At 42.2% G+C, this 20,847-nt stretch overlaps 1 protein-coding gene across 1 annotated transcript in view; it reads left to right on the top strand.

Annotated features, from left to right (window-relative positions):
* The window catches only part of ubr3 (ubiquitin protein ligase E3 component n-recognin 3), a 41,552-nt gene that overhangs the window by 12,811 nt on the left and 7,894 nt on the right, over positions 1 to 20,847 (top strand). Inside the window, exons 20-32 of the mRNA XM_070975813.1 lie at positions 1,002 to 1,143; positions 1,551 to 1,655; positions 1,757 to 1,927; positions 4,157 to 4,602; positions 6,191 to 6,279; positions 9,313 to 9,462; positions 10,154 to 10,287; positions 11,006 to 11,116; positions 11,458 to 11,658; positions 12,179 to 12,315; positions 15,310 to 15,395; positions 18,393 to 18,498; positions 20,322 to 20,422. Coding sequence (XP_070831914.1) covers positions 1,002 to 1,143; positions 1,551 to 1,655; positions 1,757 to 1,927; positions 4,157 to 4,602; positions 6,191 to 6,279; positions 9,313 to 9,462; positions 10,154 to 10,287; positions 11,006 to 11,116; positions 11,458 to 11,658; positions 12,179 to 12,315; positions 15,310 to 15,395; positions 18,393 to 18,498; positions 20,322 to 20,422 — 1,979 coding nt within the window. The remainder of the gene's footprint in view (positions 1 to 1,001; positions 1,144 to 1,550; positions 1,656 to 1,756; positions 1,928 to 4,156; positions 4,603 to 6,190; positions 6,280 to 9,312; positions 9,463 to 10,153; positions 10,288 to 11,005; positions 11,117 to 11,457; positions 11,659 to 12,178; positions 12,316 to 15,309; positions 15,396 to 18,392; positions 18,499 to 20,321; positions 20,423 to 20,847) is intronic.

Below are 20,847 nucleotides of genomic sequence, written 5' to 3'. Positions count from 1 at the left end.
GGCACTGGGTTTACAACCCCAGCGTTCCACACCTTTCCCAGCCTTTAGTTGCTCCTGTCCCAACTTATTTGAAATGTGTTGCTGGCATCAAATTTAGAATAAGCATATATTTACAATAATGAAGTTGATGAGGTTAAACATTAATTATATTGTCATTTGTACTGCTTTCAATGGTGTATATGTCAAACAGGATTAGCAAATGATCATCTGTTTTAGTTATGTCTTTTTTTTGGGAATCCGGGCTGTATATAACAATGGTCCCGTTATCACTAGTAAAGTGCAATTCAATTCAATTCAATTCAATTCAATTCAATTCAATTCAATTCAATTCAATTCAATTCAATTCAATTCAATTCAATTCAATTCAATTTTCCTTTATTAGTCCCACAAGTGGAAATTCCAGCTTACATGTATTGTATGTAGCATCCTGTCACTAATGGAGCTCCTCAGTGCAGTGAGTGTGTGTTGGTGGAGGTGGGAGTCATTGACTGTCATTGAGGACAGCTTGGCTGTCATCCTCCTCTCCCCCACCACCTCCACCTGTTCCAGAGGGCATCCCAGGACAGAGCTGGCCTTCCTAATGAGTTTTTCCCAGCCTCTTCCTGTCAGCTGTTGTGATGCTGCTCCCCCAGCAGACTACACCATAGAAAATGGCAGAGGCCACAACAGAGTCATAGAAGGTCTTCAGGAGTGCCCCACGCACCCCAAAAGACCTCAGCCTCCTGAGCAGATAGAGGAGGCCGAGGTCTTTTGGGTCTTTTGGGTTTAGTAGAGTGAGCCACTGTGCTGCCTGTCAGCTGTTGTGTTGCGTAGACTAAAACCTTTTGTCCAGTGAATTACTCTGAACAATGTTAAGTGTCACTTCATCAAACAGACATTCAACCTTGTGTTGCATGTAAGTTAGCACCTGCCCTTATTGGTGTGATGATCTCTATGTTCTGTGTGTCACTGATTGTTCTGATACTATCTTTCCTGTTGATGATTACGACGATGTCACCTAGTTTAAAACAGTGTGGCATCCACACCGGCAACCCGTGGCCACCTTACAAGGAGAGGACCCCTCTGCATCCGTGTTACAAAGGCCTAATCAAGCTGTTGCACTGCAAGACGCTGCACATTGTGATATTCACTCTCCTTTACAAGGTGAGCCTTTCAGCACCAGTTCATGTGGTATAATACAGTGCTGCACTGGCATCTCAATTTACTCTTCAAGCTAAATTAGAAGTGCTTCTTTTTGCCATCTTTCGTTGGTGCACACATAATATGACTTGGCAATTAATTTGTGCTGACATGTTACAAGATATTGGTACAACACACTGGCAAAGTGCAGGATGAACAGACCTCATAGAGTGGATGAGGCATCGTATAGAAACTAAAAGACAAAAGCATTGACAGGCGAGCAAGTAACAACATTGGTATAGTTGTGAGGGGGATAGTATTTGTCTTCACCATAACAATTGTTGTTTTATCAAATGCAAAATGGTCATGAACCAAGCTGAAGGTTTTGCTTGTTCTTCAGTGTCAACTAACACTCACGCAATATGTTCTAGATATGGATGGATCATCAGAACATGTCCGAGCATGTGCTGTGCATGGTGCTGTACCTGATCGAGCTGGGTTTGGACAACCAGGTTCAAGACAACAAGGAGGATGAGGTTAGATATGTGTGTCTTGAGTCACCGCCACTGTCCTCCTCACTGTGTAGATGCATAGGAGCCATCAGTGTCTTACACTTACACAGCGCTCATGCTTCCAGGAGCCTTGCATTGAGGAGCACTGCCATGACAGCTGGTTCCCTGGCACCAGCCTCCTCTCAAATCTGCACCATGTCATCAACTTTGTGAGAGTTCGGGTTCCCGAGACAGCTCCTGAAGTGAAGAGAGAAGCCCCTCCCAGCACCAGCACTGAAGCGTCTTCTTATGGCCAGGTAAAATACTGGTCTGCTATAGGCAAAAGACAGACAGTACCATTAGTTACAGTGTGATGCCACTTTAATAGAAACAGCTGGAAGTGAAACTTCCATTGACTATACTGACTCACAGTTTGTTATTGACTGTGTGCTTCCTGCCAGTACACAACTGGAGTGAATTAAACCAGTGGCTTGGCGAATAAAGCTGAACAGCTAAATGCTCAAGAGCCAGATATTTTTCTCAGGAGGTCTAAGCTAAAGGGCAGGGAGTTATTGAACTTGAGTTCATTAAGAGCTCAAAAACCCACTGCAGTGCAAACGCTGTGTATCTGCTGGATTGCATTAGTAGGTGATTGTCTGCGTAAAGGTCAGCCACAAACACTTGATGAACCATAGCGCATGCCAGGCCTGTCAGAGAGGCAGCGGGAATTATTTTAACCAGACATTACTACAGGAGAGATGTAAATATGTGGGACTAACATATTTTCCAGGTTAAAAAATAAAAAGAATCTAAACTGCAAAAAATGCTAATTACAGGAGAGAAGCTCTGGTTTTGTGACTTATGTCCTGGCAGATTTTTTTTTTTTTTTTAGCTTTGGGCATAGTCAGGCCAGCTCTTTCCACTTATTTCCAGTCTTTGTGCTAACCCCACTGGCTGCTGGCTGAAGCTTCATATTTACGGTGCTGAGGTTAGAGTGGTATCAATCTTCTCATCTAACTCAGCAAGCATTTTTCCAAATATGTCAAACTATTGCCTTAATAATTCACCAAGCATCAATTGAGCAAGTACTAACTGAATACTGTTGCTTTACACATACTGAAGTCATAAGATTACACATCAAGCAGTTGGCTCGCTAAACTTCACAGGTGTTGTTGACAAAGTTTAGGGTCATGTTGCTTAATGACTAATTTCTGGTCCAACAAATACTGAAAGGAATACCATGACAGTTGGTACGAATGTTCATTGTCAACAGATGATAAATTCTGGTGTCTTTGGTGCTCCCTTTGGCTTTTCCATGCTAAGTATAACACATAGTGAGCTAGTATGATAATGTCAGCACTGGGATTGCAGTTACATTATTCATGGTATACGGTGGTATATTTGACCATTATCATGCCATGTACATTTGCACATATTTTAAGGCTGTGATATTGGTGTCGTATCATAGTGGGAAAATATTTAAAAATACACACACATACACACTTCTTTGAGCTCCTACCTTACATGCACACGGGTACTTTATCATCTTACTTTTTTTTTTTTCTTCTTCTTTTTTTGGGGGGGTACTTTCATGTTCCTCTTTCATACCATCGTTATCATTGTTCATTTCGCTGTACCTGCTCCACAGAACTCCAGGCGTGTTACAGGGAATTGGAGAGAGGTAGCTATCTACATCCATTTCTATAAAAGGGCTGACGGCTTTGATGCCACTAGCAGCTGCATTTGTCTACTTCTTTATCTTCATTATGACAGAATTTCTTTGCACATGTTTGTTTTGTGCTTTTCAAAGGACGTCCGCCTTTGTGTGTTAAGGTGTGTGTATAATGTTGTGCTTCAGCAGCTTCCCTCCCTCCTGACTGCGGAAACTAATTACATGTGTAATGCAGGTTTGGGTAAATGCTTTTTAACCGCATGTCAGTATGATTGATGTTGCCTTGACTGGGCTATATGATGTATGTTTATTTAACAGTGCAGCTCAGGTCCTTTTTCTCAGGTCAGGTCATGGCAATCCTTCAGATGGCTTGTGTGCTTTAACATCAGGGTGATTTGAATTTTCCCAGGAACATGGTTGTTCTGAGTGCTATTGGCAAAGGTATTCATGAAACGTCAACTGAAATTTTATAATGGAGATTTAATTAGACTTTTATGTGTATTTTGCCTGTTTGACTATGGTAATGAAGCACCCTGCCGATTCATCAAAGTCCATCCGGCTATTGGTGATGTTTGTGCTCAAGGACAGATCCGTTTGTGCATTTTGCTGATCTGGTGTGGGCTTGATGATTAAAATGTTTTGTGCTGAGAAAAAAATTCTATGTGTGTGTCATAATTTATTTATGCACCACATGTGTTCACAGTGTGTCTCTCAAACATTAATCATAGGGCATGGCTTTAACTCTGCCAGACCCATGCAAAACAAATGTTGTGAGTTGTTTCACATAAAAATATTCACCAAATACCGACGTGCTTTCATGTAAATACATACTTTGTATTGTTAGCAATGTGTTTTTTATTCTGTGCTTTCTTAGAACCTACGTGAAGCTCAGGTGTTCAGCCTTGTAGCGGAGCGCAGGAGGAAGTTCCAGGAGATAATCAACCGCAGCAACACTGAAGCCACCCAGGTTGTCCGGCCCAAGAGCTCCTCAACACGCTGGGTCCCACCAGGCACACCCCCCCAGCTGGTGACAGAGATCCTGGAGATCCGGGAGAGCATGTTGTCCCTCCTCATCAAGCTCCACCAGAAGCTGTCGTCCAAGCAGAACTCTCTGTCGGCGTCCTGGCTGGAGGACATGGACACGAGCCGTCACGCTCATGGAGATGGTATTACAGCCATTGAGCGCATCCTCACCAAGGCGGCCACGCGCAGCTGCCAAATCAAGCGTAGCATCCAGGACATTTGTGGGAAGGTGTGTCCTCCTGTTCCACCAAAGAAGAACAGTCCCTCTGACAAGAAAACCATGGATAAGGAAGAGAGGTAACATAATTGTGTACCGTTTGTCTTTGTTAAATTACGTCTTCATCACTATGGATTTACATTTGCAGAGCTCCACACATACTCATTATTGCATAAAAGGGAGTTGTATCATGATTTTTATTATCATAATCTATAAACAATATGTAATCTGTACTTTTGTTTACAGCGCTATAAGAATTATTCGTTACAGTATTACAGTGCAATGGCAGCAACAGCTTAAAGGCACTAAGTCATGTATGCAAGGACAGTGCAATAGGTTTGAGTCAAATATGGGACAAATCAAAGGAAGTGATGATTCTTTAAATTCGTTTAAAAGCCTCCTCTTATGTCTCTGACTAAGACATTTCAGTATAATATTGTCTGGGAAGTACCGAGTGGTGAGAAACATATTTGTGCTACATTTATTATTATTGTTTCTTATTTATTATTATTTTCCCCAACTTGTGTCTTTTTGTATATGAAGGGAATATCGATCAAACTGTTTCTGCAATTGAACTCTCCATATGTTCCGTATGTCACCATTAATGGCCGCAGCAGCAGCAGCAGCAGATAAACTTACTGAATTTTAACATACTTGTGACAATATGGGAAATCTTTTTACCAGCTTTTTTATTTTCAAAAGAAAAATACTTGTCATACAGTATGTGTTGCATTAACGCTGTAATACATCTTTGCACCTCCATGAAAACGAGGTCCGTCGGCTGTTTAAAAAAATGTTTTAAAAAGTCAAACTCTGTGAGTTTTGGCTTTTCCCCACACATTCACCACTAGTCCGTGTCTCCCATTTCTCTCCTGTAATGATGATGGAATGGGCTATAACATTTAATAATTGCCTGCTTTTGGGGTTGGCTTCACCCCACAGACAAAGGTAAAGGTAGAATCTCTCCCATTTACACGAACTAGTGCTGTTTCCAAGGCAACAGGCAGGCAGCAGTGCGGTCAGTGGCGGGGAGAAGTGAGAAGCCGCTGCCCATTGCTCATGCTGGTTGTAGGCAACCCTGAAGCCATCAGTGAAAATTGTTGAGCTGTGACGCTCCTGTCAGCATTTGTTTATGTCCTCTTATTAGGGACTTAATTTACAGTCAGCTCTCACCCCGCAAGTCTGCAGAGTGGGGCTCAACCCACCGTATTAGTTTAATAATCAACCTTTCCAACTTTCACACACAGCCTTGTTGTGATTAGACACCTGCTGTATATATCAGTATCCCCTGATACATGGAAGAGTCTGCTGCACATGCTGTGTGCAACCAGGAGAGACAAGCCCTGCACAGCACACATGCTTATTTCCAGGATACTGCAAAGCATTTGTGAAGAGGAGATGCAATGGTTAATGTTCTTAAATGGAGCTAGTGGTAGCCAGGAACTTATCAAGAGCAGTGCTCATGGAAATCATTTAATTCCTTCAGCACAATCTCACCAGAGGAAGCAAGATGATTTAAAAAAAAAAAAAAAAAATCTTATTTTAGTTGTTGATTATGTTACCATTACATAAGCACCATTAGTATTCATTTGGTTTTGAACTCAACTGGGTTGTTGTGCAAAGTGCTGCATTTTCATCAAGGAGTATTTTCCTTGTTCTTTCTACCAGACGTCAGAGGGCCAGAGAGAGACAGCAGAAGCTGCTTGCTGAGTTTGCCTCCAGGCAGAAGAGTTTCATGGAAACAGCCATGGATGTTGGTAAGAAAAGGCCCGCTCACCTTTTATGACAAGTTCTTACCTATTTTTTATGGTCTTGGAACTTTAAAGTACTAACACATCATTTGCAGCAGCTACTGTTCAAATGCTGCCTGCAAAGAGTTTGCCTGCTGTCGTACCAGCAGCAGTGGGGCTGTTGTGCTAACGCAGTCTTTACTTGACATACCGTAACGTATTTGTAAAACAAAGTGCACTATTCAGTGTACTGTAACCTTCATGCCGCACAGCCACACAGAGGAGTCTGGAATAAAATGCACAAGGTGAGATGTGTGTAAACTTCTCATTTGTTATAATCCAGTGACTTTGAACACATGCATTTTTTTAGGACAGGAACAAATTGTGAGAGTGCTCATTTTTCAAGTCTGAAGTTTTATACAAAAAAAACCAAAAAACTATTTGTTATCAATTTAATTTCAGAGAAATAAGCACATTTCTCGGGGCTGCACGGTGGCGCAGCAGGTAGTGCGCGTGCCTCACAGCAAGAAGGTTGCCGGTTCGATCCCCGGGTCAGACGGGGCCTTTCTGTGTGAAGTTTGCATGTTCTTCCCGTGCATGCGTGGGTTCTCTCCGGCTTCCTCCCACAGACCAAAAACATGCTCATTAGGTTAATTGATGACTCTAAATTGTCCGTAGGTGTGAGTGTGAGTGTGAATGTTTGTTTGTCCTTGTATGTGGCCCTGCAATCGGCTGGCGACCGGTTCAGGGTGCACCCCGCCTCCCGCCCATTGTAGCTGGGATAGGCTCCAGCCCCCCGCAACCCCGAAAGGGATAGGCGGTATAGATAATGGATGGATGGAAGCACATTTCTCAGGGCAGCCTTTTATTTACTCTAGGCCTCCTCTTTTGTATAATCAAGAGGTGACTAAAAATGTAGAATGGAAATTGCCAATTTGCATAGAGCACTGCTCTGGATATTTGTGCCTTCAGCAAGGACTGAGCATGTACCGCTGCACTGCGTGTGACTGCATCAGCCACTCTGACAGACTGTGCTTACCAAACAGTGTTTGTTCTGACATATGTGTACAAGACCTTTAGAAAAGCACAAAACACATATTAACACTTTTTTTTGAAGGACATCTTGCTATTCTAGCCCTTGAAGAAAAATCCTGTTGGCTAAAATAAACGTATCATTGCAATGCCTTTTTCATCAGGGCAAGGTGACAGTGGGCCGAGTCTGAGTTTGTGGTCTCTGCAGGCCTGTTAGGAGAAATTGAGAGGAGAGTGCTCCTGTGGGAATGTGGGTGGCTGCTGGCTGAGGGCATATAGGATCAAAGCACTAATAGTGGGCTGGACTCCCAGGGCCCACCCTGACACAGCATGGTTAGTGAATGAATAATGGCTGCTGTGATCAGACGGACCTTTCTGGCAAGACTGTATTCTGACCTCTTTCTGCACATTTCCTGCTGAGCACTAACTTTAGTCGCTTTACTTTAAACTCACTGTTGGCTTTGCATCACCTGTTCTGAAGTAACATTTAAATGAGATGATGACTTTAAAACAAGTGAATGCTATTAGAATTGGTAGATATCTTTGAGTTTGCCAACAAACTTGCATTTTGCATTATTTTCTCCAGGAAGTGTAACATCAGTTGTCATGACTTCTCCTGGAGTCTGCTGTTGTCCTGCACAGAGCTCTGATAACAGTGACTCACATCTGCCTGTAAAGTGTCAGTGATCCAAAACATAGGATTTCAAGATGATTTCATGGGCATGAAGTCAGCGTTGAAACCCACTTTTGTCACCTAATAAACCAAATGAGTCTAAAAGATGTAGAAATCATATTTAGGATAATGTTCTTATGTTACTTTTTGTCTTACCTGGACAGTGTGTGGCTGATGGCAGAAATATAGCTTAGGACGAGACCTCTGAGAGGAGGTGGTCTTGATGTACCTCGCACCAAATTCCAGGCATTGTGCTATATTGGAAATCTCAGAGGCAGACATGTCAAAGCCTAAGCAAATGACACCAAACCTGTCAGCAAGTGTCATCATTAGCCTGACCAGCGTTCTGTAAGCACAGGCTTACATGTGGAGAATAACAAAGTTGTTGCGTGCACACAATTCTTAAAAGAGGATCTACAAATTAATGCTGAGGGAAGCATAAAACAGCACTGCACCAACAGTGTGTGTGTCCTTATCGTCTTACCTTTTGTGTGTGTGTTTTTATTTGTTTATGTGCGCACATATTGGTGGCTTTATGCACTGGGATGGCCTGAGGCTAAAACTGTGGTGCTGACATCTAATGCATCCTTCATTTCCTCAGGAACACAGTGACCTCTCTTGAGAACATATTTTCCCAAAAAGCAATAAATCAATTCCAACATAGCCTGACATTTCCCCACAATATTTACTGCTCAAATTGAACACACTTCGTAACATTTAAAACTAATTTCACATCAGTAATTAATTTCTGGTGCTGTGCCAGTCATGCAGATAGGGCTTACAGAGTGTGAATTTGTGTAGGTTTATCAAATATATGTATCTTATTACACGAGTCTCATTTTGGCAGCCTGTCCCCATTATGCACCAAACTGTAGTCAGAAAACAACACGTGCAATTTCTTGAATACACCAAAAGATCAAAGTTGGAAGTGTGTTGGTTATTTTCAGTGTAAATGACAAAGGAGTGATGTTGTATAGCTTCGTATGATTTGTCGCCTCAGTAGGAGTGTGGCTTGCACTCAGTGACCTCCCCTCACCATGCATCGTTACCTCAGTTTCCGATCTCCCTACAGGAAAGCCTTCAGACCACATTACCTCTAACTGTTTTTGTTTCTCGCACAGGTGGATGCTTTTCATTCACGCAGAGGCGAATGTAATGCTTACAGACTGTTGAATATCATTGATAAGATTTCAGAATTGTCTAAAAACTGCTTTTCCAGGTTTAAGGACTTATTGGCTTCAGCTGCTGCACTGTATTTCATGGTTATAATTCTGTGTTTATGATATGCCTTTGAAAGATTTTGCATGAAGCTTTTGAAAAACGTACATAAAAATTTGTGCTTTCTTCCTCACTAGAATCCCCTGACACTGAAGCAGCCATGGACTTAGGAGCGTCTGAAGTGATGGAGTCTGAGGTTCTCTATGACTGCGTGATCTGTGGCCAGAGCGGGCCTTCCACCGAGGACAGACCCACCGGCCTAGTTGTTCTCCTCCAAGCATCCTCAGGTACATCATGTCCCAGCATCCTCCCCTTCCATTCTCAGATGCTGAAATGAATAGCCTGCACAGGACGCATTTTGTTTAAGCACCATCTTAGTTGTGGAGAGTAAACATAACTATTCTATTTCTCTGTTGGCACTCTTGCATTTTAAACCAACAGTTATTCATAGCAGCTTTGAAATTGGAAATCTGATTTTCAATTAGCAGGTTAACCATTTTTTTAATAGGCTCATTTATCATTCATGTTGATCCCTGCTCACTTGTACATGGAGCCTATCATTGTAAGTGGTAATTTCTTTTCAATGCTTATGGACAGAGGAGGATCGCTCACTGTCATCCACATAAATGGCAAGTTTGATTAGTAATTAGTCACCCTGTAAAACGGGTCAGAAGACTCTGACCCCAGTGTCAAAAATCCTTTTGGAAAAACCTTCCACCAGTGACCACCAGTGGGGCCACAATAGCATACAATCACATTTGAAGCTGTATGTTTTTCATTTTTGGTTAATGCCAGGTTATGTCTGATTATTGTGAAAAGCATAAGTGTAATCAATGGGTAGTTGTAGCCTTAATACTATATGATCACTGACCACAATCACAATTCTTGACTTTTTTTTAATGTACATACTGAAAAGGTAAGACAGACTTAACATCAGCACACCCTAATTCATCACTGACTCCTGTGGTTGGCTTTCAGTGCTCGGGCACCGCTGCAAAAGCGAAGAGGCAAAGAAATTACCGACTAGTGATGAAGAGCACATCTACGCTGCAGACACGTGTGGAGTGGCTCATGACGTCAGGCTCACGCTCATGCAGCGGTTCTTCAAAGATGTAGGTGTCTCTGAAAATAGTGCTAGCTTTACAGAGGAGAGAGAAAAGGCTGAAAGAGCACTAATAGGGATGTGGAATTCTGTGTGTTAAACAGCCCTAATGACAGGCTTTCATCCTGTCTGTTTGGATTTCTTGACATTTAGTTTATATGCTTGTCAACAATGTGAGCATCAGCATCTGCTGAAGTCCCTGAGAGACTGTAGGATGTTATATGGTCCTTGTTAAAGAGCACATTTCTTAAATGCTTATGGTAGCCACATTATTGGCCAGCTAATGGCAGACACAACACCGGGTTACAAACAGCAGAATAAAATGCATACAGCAGTGGGCAGCATGTCCAGAAAAAAGCCAAAGCCATCACTCAAACTAAATCTAAAAAGCTTTACGGAAGATTGTTTTGACATAAATGATTTCATTTGCTTTTCGTGCCGATGTTGTGTATTGATCAGCTTCCAAAATAACTACAAACTAAAAGTAATTACGCTCGTTAAATTGGATATAATCTAATAAAAATCTCGCTCACTCATGCAGTCTGTTAAAGGGGCTGGCTTTAATATACCTCATCAATAGGATGTTTATTGCAGTGAGTTAACTCAAGCTTAAAAAAATCTTTTGGTTCAGCAGCACCACAAATAAACACAAGGTTTAGGAGGCTGAATGCCAGAAGACATATTTGCATACTCTAATTGATGTGATTTTTCTCTTGTGAATTCTGCAGAGCTCTTGTCTGCAGTCTGTGTCAATAGGTTGGGATGGGGGCGTCTATGTCCAGACCTGTGGACACACTTTGCATATAGATTGCCACAAGTCATACATGGAGTCTCTGAGGGTAAGAGAAAGCGTGACCTTGATTAAAACGAGTAATCATCTACAACCCTGATTCCAAAAAGTTGGGACGCTGTGTAGAACATACATAAAACAGAATGTGATCATTTTTTAATCCTTTTGACATATACTCAACTGTACAAAGACAGTACATTTAATGTTTTAGCATTAAATCAACTTAGTTGATTTTTGTAAATATATGCTTATTCTGAATTTGATGCAGCAAATATACCAAACATTTTCAACTGTAGCTTCCTATATGTGAGGGCTTTCTTACTTTGAAAGTTTGGAGTTTTGATTGTATGGTCAAATGTAACTTTCCTTATCTTTTGTTCCCCCCACCAGAATGACCAGGTGCTCCAGGGTTTCTCTGTTGACAAGGGTGAATTTACATGCCCACTGTGTCGACAGTTTGCCAACAGTGTCCTTCCCTGTCGCCCTGGGCGGGGCACCGAGGCCGGTGCCTGGCACACACCCACAAACAAGAAGACGTGTGTGCTTGTAAAGGAAGTGGAAGATCTTCAGGAGAAACTTGGCCTTTTCCCAGTAAGTTTTACAATAAGTCCAGGAGTTTATGGCTAAAAGCATCGTTTATGTTTTACACAGCTGTATTTTAAACACACTGTCAGCTCATTAGTAGCCAGTGGTCACATCAACAGGAATTATAATAACGAAATAATCAATTTACTCCAAATTATAGGGAGCATTGACCTTTGAAGCAGATGGAAAAAAGTGTCGTTATGTTTCAGAGAGACTATTGGAGAATTCACAGATAAGCCCCTGTTTCATCAAGCACCTGACATCTATGAAGCATCATTAACTGCTCACAGCACAGTTCTGTCACTGGGCCCAGATCTCTCTTGATGGATATCAGATTTTTCTATTCGAGTTTCAATTTGACATTACAAGGGAGTTGTGGACACATCTCTAATTCAGTCTTATTCTCCTATGTAATGAATCTCCTTGTGGCAGGTCTTCAGTTGTTTATTTTGATGTAACTTTTTGGTTGCTTCCCAAAGTCCATTCCAGAAATCGTTTGGATTTAATCATATTTGTGTTTTTTAAGACGGAATCCAACTTGAGTAAAGAGATGGAGCTTGTTATAAAAGACATCAAGAATACCACCCAGAAGAAATACATGGACTACGGCAAGAACCCCGGCTCCCCCGACAACGATTTCCTCTTTATGTACTCCGTGGCCAGGTGAGACCAGAGTTACACTATGTGTATTTACACTAAATGTTCACAACTTCCTATTCTTTGAAGTCATTATAGGGCATGTAATCACTATAATTTTTTTTTTTAAGTCTGATAAAGAAAAGCACATAGAAAAGGTGAATGTGATCGATAAAGTGAGAATCACCACCTCATGTTGCTGGTGGTGGTGTGTCAATGTGACCCTAGGGGTGTGTGTTGGCAGGGTCAACCAGCAAACTGCCCAGCCTCCATGTGCAATTGGGTTGTTAGCTAACTGTCTACATAGATGGGGACCTTATTTCTCTACAGCTAGTCAAATCTTGCATGAAACAGAAACATCAGTGTTGTATCATAGGAAGAGAAAGATGTCTGAGCCAGACTGCAGCCAGCTACACAAGAGCTGCTTACTGCACCTGCTGTTAGTTAAGTAGCTCAGTTAGCCATGCAGCTAGCTGACTCTGCCCAGAATGGACTGGAAGCTTGGAGCATTGTGGGAATTTTGGTGTTTACACTAGTAGCACAGGAGCTTTAGAAGGAGGACATTTTCCAGGCCTGGAGTGGGCAATGCTGGAGCCAGGCTAGCAGGCAACAAAATCAGGCTCAGCACCCTCTACAGACATGTGGTGTCCTTTTAGCCCACCCAACAAGGCAATTAAGATGAGCTGAATACTGACACTTTAAAAGTGGCATTAAACAAGGACATATATACATGTAGCTTCATGATCTGATGGATCTGCTTTGCTTTATCCCTTTCCTTTTCTACGATTGTGACAAAATTGCACCTCAGAAGTTGTTGCATGGACGTGTACGTGCATTATTTGTCAGAGTTATGAGCAATGACATTGTGCTATCTCTGTGTGTGTGCGTGCCTCCAACCTGGAGGTCCTCTTTCTGTACCGCCTCACATGTTTTGCACACTTTTATACACCACTGACTATTGAGACCAAATGTCTGCCTGCTCTTCTGCTGCTCTCTTAATGCCAGCTCCACAGCTTGAATAATGATTGTCTGTGCAAAAGGACAGTAGTGTCCTCCCTCAGTGTCAGAGTTTTACTCTGTTAGCATTTTACTCCAGAAAGGCTCCTTGAAATGGAACTGAAATTCAGCACTGCAGTTGTTGCATAGTACTTGCACCAAATGTATGGATTGCTTTGCTTTTCTTTCTTTCTTTTTTTTTTTTTTTTACATTTGTTCAGGGAGCTGTGAAGGTGTTCTTGATTTGTTTTCTTCATACTTGTCATTATATTGCTGCATTGGTCTTGGAAGTGTTGCAAGAAAAGTGCTCCTCTAAAGCAGCATTAGCAGCTTTGTCACTTTAGGCAGCAGTAAAACGGTATTGACTCTTGTTCTGTCTTCACTTATTATGTCTGAGTATGGGTTTATTTCACCTTCTCTGACTGAATTATAGGACCTCTGGTCTTTTAAGTGGTCTTTCACGCGGTTCCTTTACATTACTTTATCATGGAGCATGTTGGGGTGAGCTAGTGGTTGTAAGAGACGTATGATGCAACTGCAATGTCCCATTTCGATATTGGAAAAGAATCTTAACTGCATGTCACCCTCCATTCTTCCTTTGGCAGAAAGGCCAGAAACATAATCTTGACCAAAAATTAGTCTCTTTCAGGTATTTGTATCTTCTGAACAAGCTGGTCACAGGTCTGAAAAATGATTGGCTTTCAGTTCACCTTGGGGTCTCTAACCTCGCACCACTCCCATACCAAAGATTCTGCCCTTCCTGGAGCATAACCATCCAGACCTTTTGCCCACCCAGCGCTGTGGTTCCCTCACCCCTCCACCCTGAACAGAAAGATCCCCTGAGTGTGTCTGGGTGCCTGTTGGCTCTCTGAAGTTCAATGAACAGCGCAAATTGCCTGAGGAGTGGAAAATTCCTTTGTCACAGGGGCACTCTTATCAGCAAAAGCCAGATGGAGCTTCACCGTGGCTGCATTATCTATGTGAAATTGCTTTTTCTCCCAGGAAACCCAAGGATTTGCCCCCACCTCCCTGGCCCATAGAAGGAAATGGCTAGTGGCGAGATGAAAACAGGCCCAGATCAGTCTTATTTTAGTAATACCTATCTGTTTTCACCATCTATGTACTGTGTTAGAGGTTTTAGTTTATTTTTTCACTGTTTTGGTATTGGGGAATTAAAATTCAGGAGTGAAATATGTTTGGATATGCATGGGAAATTCACATTGGGGATTATGCATGAACTGTGGTTGGAACAGCTTTTATGCTAATGGTCCAGCTTGTGCAAAATCAGTCTTGGAAAGCTGTCATTTACTTGATACGGAATTGCTGCTGCAAAACAGCCGCATTAAACGGCAAATGGCTTGACTAGGCAGCATCTTTCATCTTCCTAATCAAACTGGTTAAAGAGGCAGGCGTAACCAAAAGCTGAATATGATGATACTCAGCCATTTATACCAATACCACATCCCCTTTCTGACACATGCACACTCTCTGCTGTAATGGCTGTTTTTAAAGGAATACTGCACCCAGAATTCATCATTTTTGTATCAGTGACTCATCCTGTGTATTGCAGGTTTGAAAGAATTCTTTACTTGGGAGTACAAAAGCAGCAATGGTGGTACAATGAGGATGATACCAAACCAATTATGCTCTGTAATTCACATCTGTTCTAACTGCAAGACACAAATTTGCTTATATTGGCTGAAATATCGCCTTAAAAACATTATCCAACAACCCTCTAATGCACAACTTTGTTGCACACTTGGACCCACTGGTTCATATAGTTGAACTGCTTCCAACTCCCTCTCTGGCCAGCAGGCATTGGCTGGTGATTCAATTTACTGTACATTAATCTGCAGGTATGATGTGCTGGTACAGCCAGAGATCTGCAATGTGAGTGATGGTATTGTTTAGCAGGACTACAAATATAATTGCCTGCATTAAAATCTTGTGTCTTTTGTATGCACTTGTTGAACTGTTGTCATGTGTGTACCTGCTACCTACTAATAGTCACGACTGTCTCATCAGGACCAACCTGGAGTTGGAACTTGTGCACCGGGGAGGAAACTTGTGTTCTGGAGGGGCCAGTGCAGCTGCCAAACGCTCATGTCTCAGTGAGTACTTTCTCTTACAGTACAACTCTTCATCTTTTTACTGTTTCTTACAATAGAATTTCTCCTTTAAATCTTTTAAGTTCACCAATATGCAATATATTAAGAGCATTATAGGGGAATGCCTATCGCTTGATATATCTACATCAATATGATAATTCAAGAAGAATTCTTGGACACAAAGTTAAACTTGTTTTTCGTTTAACCATGTTTCATCTGTGGGTTTTTCAGTGGCCTGCAGTGTTTTTTCTGCTTTTTTGAATAAAATTGTGGTCTAACAGGGTGCTGTGCCACATGTATTTTGCTTTTTAAGTTGACAATTATGCTGACGTGTGTTATTGCAAGTGGCTGTACATCATTTCTCATGGGCCTCTGTGTAATAAAGTGTCTGACTTGAGATCAGACCCATTCTTCCATACTACAGCTGAACCATTAAAAGGAAAAAAAAAAAAAAGAAACCAAAGGGTCGATTAGTAATGGCAGGCAAGGATAGATGCCGTCCCAGGTGAGCTGTTGGGAGCAGTCAGAGTAAATGAAGCAGACAAATGGGTCAAGTGCCGTTTGAGTTGATTGTGTCACAGCTGACAAGGGCGAGCATCTAGGGGAAATGAAAACTGTGATTTTAGTAGAACCTCAAAGAAAAAGCTGCACGTCAACCAGAGCCAGCATTGATTGTATTGAATACTGATCATCGGTTTTAATCAATTGTTCAAATGTTTGTGGAATATTGCAACCGACAGTGTATGTGAAGGTGTCATAACGAAGATTGTCGCTCAGACTACAGCCCATTTTCTGTTTGTTTAATTATTCTGTCAAAGTTGTGGCTGCTGCAGTGAAATGGCCTGTCATCCTTGAGTGGCTGAAAAGAGATTTCACACTGGAGGTTTGCCATTTGTGAGCTACATTAACCGTATAGCTGTGCTGACGGCCAAATTTACTCAGTTGCACTACATTAGTGTTCATTCTTCTTCGGGAAGTGGATTTAAAGGGAAATGACAGAAGTGTGCTAACTGTGAGAGCTCGTGGGGTTCATAAGCCTGTTTCCCAGCAGATGCTTCTTCTGTTCAGCTGATGAGAATACCATGGACCACAGGGACGAGCTGCCTTCAATTCGCTTGAAATAGGCAAAAAATCAACTCTACAGAGTCCAGCTTCCATATAGCATGTCCTTGCTTTATTTAACTGCAAATATTTGAATTAATCTTGGGGACTGTGTGGCTGCTACTTAAAAGCAAATCGTGTTGACCTCAGTTGTGCAGACTTGCAGAACTTGGTGAGTGTCGACAGCTGTATTTGCGTTATGAGCATGTGCCCTGAGAGGATGCATGGCATTGTCAAATATCTGCTTTCAAATGTGAACACACATCAAAAAGCAGTTTTGGCATTATATTCAGTGAAAACGTGATATGTCAAAGTAAGAAAAACACAGGCTTAGATAATAAAGTGAATGATGGCTGAATTCCATTTAACTGCTTTGGTTTCAGGGTGCTCGCGGCATCATTGTCATGTTTTTAGTAACACATGGGCTTTACACAGTGCAGGGGTACCAAAATGTATGTAAATTAAACTAGAAATATCAAAGGGCACACTGTTTTACAGTCTATAATCACAACAATAAGAAAATGAGAGCTGATCATGATTATCATGAATTGTGACAGGAAATGGAGATGATTAATATCTTATACCAAAGTGAGGGGTCCCTCTCTCTTGTGCTTTGCTGTCTCCTCTTTTCCTTTGTCCTCCAGTGTCTTACAGTTGTCTCAGTAGTGCAGGAAGGAGAATAACAGGCTTTATTGTTAGATCTGTAGCAACCTTGACAGAGCAGACAGGTTTTAACCTTTCAGAAAATGTTTTCTCATGCCATGATAGCATTCACTTAGGAAGCTCCTCCTGAGGACAAACAGCCGTGATCAGATGTTGGACCCGAAGCTTTTAATAAGATTTTTCTTTCCGTCTATACGTTTCACGACAGCTCTGATTTTATTCGCTTGTCCTTGTCATTTACTTTCCTTCCCTCCCTTTCCTTCCCTCGTCCAGGTTAATTCCTGGTAAGACCTGAGTGGTAGTGTGGAAAGAGAGGAAACAAGCCGTGGCGGAGACAAATGGAATGCAACAAAGGACTGACACACTTTGCTTTCTTTGTGCCGTGTCTCTGTTTGCCTGCGGAGGGCAGTGTTGCTCCAAGTATTGACAGTTCACAGGAGTCAAATTGCAGAGCTGATTATTTGAAGTACTTTGCTGCATTACAGCATCATAATTCACTGTTAAACAAAATCAGATAGGATTAGTGTTGCACTAAGAAAAAACGGTTTAAGTTGTTATACAGAAGGCTGTTGCCTTCCTCTAAAGATGAAGCTAAATGGAACAGATTGGTTTTGCGGCAGGGGTTTCAAACACAGTTTAAACATTTTGCTCTTATGCCACTTAAATGTCTGGCTTTTAAGAGGACTTGGACTGAGTTCATGATTAGAAAAAGTGGGTTCATTTATTTCTTGACTTAAAAAGAGAATCCAGGACAGTTCTCAGCTTTGTAATGTATTACCTCACACCTAAAATGAGTGGGTCGACTTGCTGCGTTTTGATGTAATGTCATATCTTTTGGGACTTGTAACAGGGTTGGTCTAGATGAAAACAACCCAGGCTGTGAAGTGTCCTGCTATTAAAAACCAGTGTGTACACAAGAGATTGTGTGCGCGCAGGGGGTCTCTCTTCATGTTCCATTAGTTTCACAACGAACAGGTGTGACCTGACCAAAGAGTTGCTCAAGGCTATCAAGCAGTGCCATGTATCCATCTGGCCTGGCCTGGTTTTATCTGAGCACAACCATTAGCCTGCAGTCCGTTCAAGTCAGCCGCTTTCATCATTTAATCTACGCTATTTGCTGGTGGGGCGTGGCAGTGGCCACTGAGATAAACAGACACTTGCTGGTTTTGTTCCTGTCAGATGTCGCTGGAACATAACAACATTGTGTTCTTGTGTTTTGTTTTTTTCTCCTTTCAGATCAGCTGTTCCATGTGCTGGCCATGCACATGCGTCTGTACAGCATTGATTCAGCCTACAACCCCTGGACTAAGCTGACTCAGGTTGCACAAAGCATACAGGCAGAGTGAGTGACTTTCCCTCTGCGAACAGTAAATCTATAAATCTGTTCAGAAATTCTTCATAAACCCCCCCCCCCACCCCCCCACCGTCTCTACTTTCCCTCACACTTTTCCTCCCTCACTTAAACATGCAATCAAAGCGCCACTTTGTCCTCTCTCTCTAAACACCACCATTTCCTCCTGCCCCCCAACAGCTTTTCCTCCACACAAAGAGGAGCTAAAAACAGAAAAAGGGACCGTGCGTGGTTTCCATAGATACGGATAATTGCTGCATCTGGCAAATTACCGGGCACTCTACAGAGAGCAAAACGACCCTGTCAGATTCACTGTGCTGAGAACAACTGCACCACACAATCACCATACTAGCACTGCATCTCCGCTCCCAGCTGTCTCTGTTAGCTTCAACAGAAACTGGTATTTAATAAAACACAAAAGACATAGTGACTATCACACGCATTGTGGTTATCTGTCTTGAATCACTACTGTACATCAGAGCATGCTGTTTTATGCATGAATGTGTTTGATTGTCAAGAAGCTACTGGCGGCACAATTCAGGATGAGCTAGAACAACCTTTCCTCCCTGTTAGTGTTGAAAGACAGCTTTTACACCTGTTACTATTACAGTGCTCCCAGCCATACAGTATTCTCAGAGGAGCCATTTGGTGTTTAAAAATACTTTGTTAGGGTTTCGGGAGGGGGCACTGTCATTGACACCCTTAGGCAGTCAACCTGATCTAGCCTAGTTAAACAGGACAGAGAGAGATGTGTAAAAACATTGCTCTTGCCTTCAGTCTATTAAATAAAGCAACAAGGAGTGTATGAAGATTTCACAGCGTGCAAGTTTAGTTTGTATGCAGTGGCTCGAGTGGGGTTGAAAGCTCCGTCCTCACAGCTTTCCTTCAATGCACAGTGGAATTGACTGGTGAGTGCTTTGGTAATGGAAGGTATTATTCTTTAAGTGCAGTTCCTCCAATTCAAAACCCCCAAGGCCTTTCAAGAGTAGAGTGGAACCTCGCTGGATTGTCAACAGAACAGAAGACATTTAAATGGAGATGGTGCACAATAGGAACATGTAACCGAGGCTGCTTTCAGAAGGTTTGGTGGTCGGGGAGTAGAAGGAATGAGAATTTTCAAGCCATGTGTTTGTTAAAGGAATTTAAAACTATATACACAGCCAGACCTTTGCTCTCATAGCTTTTTAAAGTCCTTTTCAGACATGCAGTACGTAACATTATTGCCCTCATCGTGGCTTTTTGGCATTCAGACATAAATGATCCTCATGTCTTTATTCACATATGATAGGATGGAAAGAGACTATGCTCACATGATATTTGAGAGTGAGAGAGAGAGTGAGGTTAAAGATACGCTGATGCCAAGATGGCGCCGATATCAGTTTCTCAGAGGCTCCATCGCTGTTGGATTTCTACAATGTAATTTGCTGTTGAAGCCTTAATAGCCGCTGAAGGCACAAGTGATGCCCGCCTCTCACAATGAACTGACTAAAACATTTTTGCTTCAGTTAAATCATTTAAGTTATTTCAGAGCAAATTCTACTGTCTAATTAATTAAGTTCATCATGCGCAAGCACTGAATGACGCGTCGTTAAGCTGCAACTCTCGTGGCGTTTTTAGTGCATGTTGATTTATTCATTCATGCAGAGGAAGAATAAATCCATTAAACTGAAAATATAGAGAGGGAGTGCTGGTGTGACTGTTAGTGTGGTAGCACGAGGGTTATTAACCTGCTCTCAATACATAAACATGTTTTTTATTTGACCCAGCATGTGCAGTACTTCTGATTAATGAAAAGCTCTTTTCCATGTTTGCAGTGGCTTTGATGAGGAGAGACCTGAGGTACCCATGCTGTTTCGAGATGTCCCATCCCTCCTGATTATCTTTGTGCTAACAATGCCTCAGCCGCTGCGAAAAGGTACCGTTCCTGCGTCTGCATCATGACACTACAAGAGAGTAGGGAGTCTCTCAGTGGCTGCTCCACAAGAACAGTCCCATTATCAGTGGTAATCAGGGCTGAGTGCTGCGAAGAAGCATTTCACATCTCTTATCTATGCTCCTGGTGCCTTTATTTGGCTGTGAGGATCGGAGGGACGTGACCCTGGTGATGGGGGGGCTGCACCTCCTTCGTTTGCCCTTCATCTGTGGCTTAACATTGCATCTCCTCTATCGTGGCCCTTCACTAGAAACAGCGAAGGGCCACCTAAAGACCTGTCCTAACACACTGCGGTCATGCTTTAAGGGGGACGTGTCACAGCAGGCCAGTCGTTTCATTGATGACTGAATTAGGTTGACCGCTGGCAGGGACGGTTAGGACGTTCTGAACATGGGGAAAGCGGATTT

This window comes from Chaetodon trifascialis, chromosome 12 (genome assembly GCF_039877785.1).
Source record: "Chaetodon trifascialis isolate fChaTrf1 chromosome 12, fChaTrf1.hap1, whole genome shotgun sequence".
NCBI lineage: Eukaryota > Metazoa > Chordata > Actinopteri > Chaetodontiformes > Chaetodontidae > Chaetodon > Chaetodon trifascialis.
This window is presented reverse-complemented; position numbering and strand designations above follow the sequence as displayed.